General features: G+C 35.2%; 1 protein-coding gene across 2 annotated transcripts in view; it reads left to right on the top strand.

The window, feature by feature from the left end:
- The window catches only part of LRCH2 (leucine-rich repeats and calponin homology (CH) domain containing 2), a 118,153-nt gene that overhangs the window by 25,684 nt on the left and 86,198 nt on the right, over positions 1–6,271 (top strand). For both annotated transcript variants that reach the window (XM_012653516.1, XM_012653515.1), the window contains exon 2: positions 5,413–5,557. In XM_012653516.1, the coding sequence (XP_012508970.1) occupies positions 5,413–5,557 (145 nt within the window). The remainder of the gene's footprint in view (positions 1–5,412; positions 5,558–6,271) is intronic.

Below are 6,271 nucleotides of genomic sequence, written 5' to 3'. Positions count from 1 at the left end.
CACTCATGTATTGATGGACACTTGGGTTGTTTCCACATCTTTGCAATTGTGAATTGTGCTGCTATAAACATTCGGGTGCAGGTGTCTTTCTTATACTCCTTATGTTCTTTTAAGCAGAAAATTCTATGGTGATATCTCTATTAATGATGAAGATGTGTGTTCCAACAACACATTTCATTCTTAAAAATTTTACCAGAGATAAAAATTACATGGCTCTCTCCTTAATGTGTCTAATTTCCCTCTGCCTTCCTCTTGTAAGGAACGTGTGATGGCACTTAGGGTCTACCTGGCCCTAAATTTTTACCAGAGGTAAAAATGTGTTAGGCTTTCAAATATTATCCAGGATTTTTTAAATAAGAGGGACTATGGTAATCTATGTTATTAACTAGCACCTAAAAAGTTTAAGTTTTAACAATTTGTGCAAAAAGACTCCATACCCATTTGTACACTGAATAAGGTAAAACTGTAATTAGTATAGTATAATAGTACAATTTCCAAAAGTCATTTTCTATACTTTGGCAGAAATGCTAGCCAGTGGGCCAAGAATTTCACTGGGCAGCAGATGGACACATCTGTGGCTCTTGTGGCTGCAGTTTAGGAGATAGCAAACAGATTTCCATTCTGTCTGACTTCTCTCCTCCCCTTCCCTAAGTTTCTTTGATTTTTGAAGCTCAAGAGTGATACAGAACATAATTTAGATCAGATTATTTAAGATTATTAACTTCTCTAACAGACTACCAGCAGTTTTACAAGGAATATCTTGAAGGAAGGCAGGAAACAGTACGCAGCAATCTATTAATATCTACTGTTGATTTATTGCCAATACTGCTTGATATGATTTATGATTAAAAATGAGACAGAAAGAGTTCTGTGGTTATAAAGGTGCTTATCCCTAAGGATACTAATTAACTGAGCTATTATCTTAGTGCACAAGAAAAAAAACCACAGCTATTTTTACAAATTTTACAGATATTCTCTCATTAATTCTGATAAGCTATTATTTTGGTATATGTTAGTTTCCCATGGCTGCTGTAACAAATTACTACTAACTTAATGGTTTAAACAACAGAAATTTAGTCTCTCACAGCCCTGAAGACTAGAAGTCCAAAATGAATTTTATGGGGCTAAAATCAAGGTTTTGGCAGGGCGGCACCCCCTCTGGAGGCTCTAGGGGAGAATCCATTCTTTGCCTCTTCGGCTTCTGGTGGCTGCTGGCATTCCTGGCCGCATTACTGCAAAGGGTGCCTCCCTTTTCATGTGGCCCTCTCCTCAATGTGTCTAATTTCCCTTTCCCTTTCTCTTACACGGATACATGTGATGGCATTTTGAGCCCACCTGGATAATCTCCTCATTGCAAGATCCTTAATTACATCTGCAAAAACTTTACCATGTAAGGTAACACTAACAGGTCCCAGGAATTAGGACCTGATATCTTTGAGGGCCACCATTCAGCTCACTACAGGGAGATAAATGACAAGTTTTAATCTTTTTGTGTGTGAAAAAGTTGAACCATCTTTGTAATCGTCTTTTCTCAAGTCCTGCGTGCCCCCTGAGAAGGTAGACTTTGAAACTGTTGTGAAATGAATCTCCCAATAGGGAGTAAATTAGCAGCTGGTTTTCCCATCTTTGGACGGAAACTTTTTTTTTTTTTTGCTGGAACTCTATTAAAATACCAATTTTGCATGTATTTCTTGAATATATGTTCCTTATTAGTCATATTATTCTAGTTGCCCTATGTACATATTAATGAAATGATTTTTAATGTTATAAAAGCTCCTTTATTAATTGTACATCGCAAGATAAAAATTTTAAATCAGTTTAAATTTTATCCATTATATCTGTATAAAAGTTAATTTTCACTTTTTTGGGGAAAAATATGAGATGCTGTTAGTATAAGATAGTTCAAGAAATTAAGATACAAATTGTTTTGTGTTATTTTCCATCTTTCCTTCCATGGTTTTATTTTCTTTTGGCATTCTTATTTTGTTTATCGAATGCTTTAGAAAGGATGTTTATACCTATTTAAAATCTGAAATATCCAAGAATTAGATTTCCTTAATTAGAGACTTAATAATAGCTTGAGTTTTAATTTTGACTATATTATGCTTTATTTGATTTAATTCCATTAAATTAGGATAATAATTATTGTAATTTTAAGTGGTGTTTATTAAATAAATATATGAACTCATCCAGAAAATTGTCTATGAATGGAGATTTAATTAAGTTCCCTAAGGGAGATTGTAATATTACTTTGTAATTTAACTAAATAGTCTTCTTTTTGGAGGGGAAAGAATATATGTAAGTTATTAAAAATAATGTCTTGGCATTATTTAAATCATTAAAATCACTCTTGTTATTAATACTGATATTTTAGTGTTTTCTCCTGTCACTTTGTGAATTTCTTTGATCTTTTCATATGGTTACTGTGTTTTCTCATGACCATTATTTTCAGTCTTCTTGCTTACTGCTTTTTTTCTCTACTTACCTTCTAAGTGCTGGCCTTTTTTTCTTTTTTTTTTTTTTTGAGACAGAGTCTCACTGTGTTCCCCGGGCTAGAGTGCCGTGGCGTCATCTTAGCTCACAGCAACCTCAAACTCCTGGGCTCAAGCGATCCTCCTGCCTCAGCCTCCCGAGTAGCTGGGACTACAGGCATGTGCCACCATGCCCGGCTAGTTTTTTTTTTTTTGTATATATTTTTAGTTGTCCAATTAATTTCTTTCTATTTTTAGTAGAGACGGGGTCTCGCTCTTGCTCAGGCTGGTTTCGAACTCCTGAGCTCAAACAATCCGCCTGCCTCGGCCTCCCAGAGAGCTAGGATTACAGGCGTGAGCCACCGTGCCCGGCCAGTGCTGGCCTTCTTGATGGCCCATTCTTGATCTCTTTCTAATTCAATGCTCTGATATTAAGTGATATCCTCTATTTCTGTGATTTTATAGTACTAACAATATTCCCATAACTTTCAGTTTTATATATCCATCCCAGAACTCACTTCTGAGATCCAGAATCATCTGTCTAATGTCCATTTAACAACTCTCCTTGGGATCTCTTTCAGATATCTCAGTTTATACATATATAAAGTTGAACCCTTGATTGCACCTCTGCTTCAAAAAACAAAACAACCCCCCCAGCAGCAGAAACTACAAAAATCCTGTTCCACCCCCACTGTTTATTAGATAACATCATTTATGTGCCTAGGCCTGAATCCTGAGTGCCATCCTTGATTCCTACTTCTTATTTCTCCCACATAGCTAGTCCCTTGCTATTTCCTGTAAGTAGTAATTCCAAAATATATTTCAAATTCTATCATTCTATCTATTTTCTCTTATCCCTATTCTTTCAATCTTGGTACAAGCTACCATCATCTACCTCTGGGACCATTGTATTATTTATTAGTACTTAATACTAGGTATTATAAAGAATAACAAATTGGGCATAATTTTGTTTTTAGGATTTCAAATTAATTGTAAGCAGTAATTTTCAACTCCTAGGATTCTGAAGTTACAAGAATGAGGTGAAACCCTAAATGTAAAAGAAACATATCATAAACTAAAAACAGTGAATTCATTTTCCCGCGCAGTAGAACTGAGTGATGCTTAGGTGTTTAGAGGAGGTAAGCCAGAATATTGGGAAACTTTTATTTCAAGTCAAGATTTTGGTTTCTAGTAATTCTATCATTTTATTAAGTTATTCAGAATCCTATGGTGGGAGGAAGAAGAATCCAAATTAATTTTCATATTATATAATCATAGCTAATGTTCTCTTGTCAGTTTTAAAATTTTACGTTAGATAAGAGAATCAATCTCATTTTCTCTCTCTCTCTATCCATATATATGAATATATTACATATATATTAATACATGTATTAATGTTCTAAATAGAGAATTTACTATATTGCTTAAGTAAGTAGGTCTCATCCCTCAGAGTGAGGACATTTGAGCATTATTGATAGGAGGTGATTGTTATGAGGGCAGACCAGATGTTAAATGAGGTACAGTAGGCTAAGCTGGACTAAGATGTTCTCTCTCACAGAGGTACATAACATTTTTATGTTTTTAACCAAATAAGTATAATGGACTAATGCAAGCAAAGTAAATTTCTATGATAAGGTAACTAATTTCATGATTATTGAGACAATGGTTCTCAAGAGTGGTGAGTGGCATGCACCTTGGGGGACATTTTTTGGTTGTCACAGATAGAGGGTGTTACTGGCATCTAGTGGGTAGTTGCCAGGAATGCTGCTAAATGTCCTACAGTGCCCAGGATAGCCCCCGACAACAGTTATCTAGCCCAGAAGATCCACAGTGCTCAGGTTGAGATATGCTCATTTAGGGAATTTGTTTTTCAACCTGCCACATCATGTCCTAAGTACTTTTCAATATCTCATTTAACAAATAAACCTTTAATAGAAGAATAATGGTTATAATAATTCCATAATTTTATTTTGTGAAAACTTGAATGAATGGAAGTATATTTGTATGTATTTGGAATAATTTAGGAAAAGAAGGAATCAAAGATGAATGCCAGGTTTCTGGCTGGAGCAACTCACCAGGAGCATGTTGGTGACTTTGTCTGAGATGAGAGAAATTGGAGTGTGGAAAAAGATCTTTAGTTCAGATTTTATACTTGTAGAATTTGAGGTGCTTGAGAGATATCAAGAGGAAGTCCTGAAGATCAGAACATAGGTATTTAGACATATCCTTAATTTGCAATTTGTCAGTAAATAAATATAATTTGGCCCTAGGATTGGATAAAATCACCCAGTAGAGTGTATATCTTAAGAAGGAAAGAGTACCTTATGTCATAGCCCTTTGGAACACTAGCAGTTATGATACAAGTAGAGGGAAATCTAGCAAAAGAATAAAGCGGTAGCCAGAGAGATAATAGGAAGAGATCCAGAAGTACAGTCTTCCAAGCCAAGAGAAGAGAATGTTTCCAGATGGGTGGAGTGATTATTGATATGGAGGCTTTTGGTAACCTTGATGGACATGAGAGTGAGTAGAAACCAAATTGCAATGGGTTGACAAGTCCATGGTAAGTAAGAAATTTAGTTGTGTTGTATATTTATGTAAGTTTGGCTATAAAGGAGGAAGAGATAGATGAAGGGGGATGTGGGATCATGGGAGGATTTTTGTGTGTTTGGTTTTAAAGATCAGAGTGAATTCCTCATTGATATTTTAGAAGATAAATAGCATATTTGGATTTTAGAGATATTGAAGCATATCAAGTACATTTGGTTAACAAACATATATTCTGTGAATATATTCCTAAATGATGTTTTTTGCCTTCAAGATATTGGTGGATAATATTTTATATAGTTGCTTAGATGCTAAGTGATTCAGCAAGTATGAAAATAGTTCTGTTAATTACCATAGATACAGGCATATGTTTGACACTAAAACACTTTTTTTTCAGATCTTTCCAGAAATCGTTTTACAGAAATTCCTTCTGATGTCTGGTTATTTGCACCCCTTGAAACATTAAATTTGTATCATAATTGCATCAAGACCATTCCTGAAGCCATTAAAAACCTGCAGATGTTAACATACCTTAACATTAGGTAAGGAAACAATTAAAAAATAAATTTTGGCTTTTATTATGTTTCTAATCCTCTTTAGTAGCAAAAGAATGTGTTTGGTTTGGCTATGTAGTCTATATATATCTAAATAGTATCTTATTTATTATATATGTTTTTATATGTTCATATTACTTTATAAGCTTTTGGTCTTGTTCTTGAAAGCAGTGCTTCTTAAACTTCAATGTACAGGAATCACCTGGGGATCTTGTTAAAATGCAGATTCTAATTCTTTGGGTGTATTGTGGGTCCTGCATTTCTAACAGGCCCCTTGATAATGTCCATGCATACTTGCTGGTGCTTAGACCTCACTTTGAGTAGCCAAGCTTTCGACCATAAGTATTTTCCTGAAATCATAGCACCACAATACAGATTTATTTATATGCATTCTTAATTATGTGAAACATTATAAGGAAAGAGTGCTTGAATTATTTTTTGTCACTGTTGTGACTTCTTGTTTCTACTTCAAGGATGAATAGATTCTGCCGAGAGGGTTGGAAAGTTTGGAATTGGATGACAGTTGATGTTTATTCCTTTTTTTTGAGACAGAGTCTTGCTCTGTTGCCGGGGCTAGAGTGCCGTGGCGTCAGCCTAGCTCACAGCAACCTCAGACTCCTAGGCTCAAGCGATCCTTCTGCCTCAGCCTCCCAAGTAGCTGGGACTACAGGCATGTCCCACCATGCCCGGCTAATTTTATAT

The sequence above is a fragment of the Propithecus coquereli genome, unplaced genomic scaffold (genome assembly GCF_000956105.1).
Source record: "Propithecus coquereli isolate 6110/MARCELLA unplaced genomic scaffold, Pcoq_1.0 Scaffold421, whole genome shotgun sequence".
Lineage (NCBI taxonomy): Eukaryota > Metazoa > Chordata > Mammalia > Primates > Indriidae > Propithecus > Propithecus coquereli.
The sequence above is the reverse complement of the archived record's forward strand: the minus strand, read 5'-3'. Positions and strand labels throughout refer to the sequence as shown.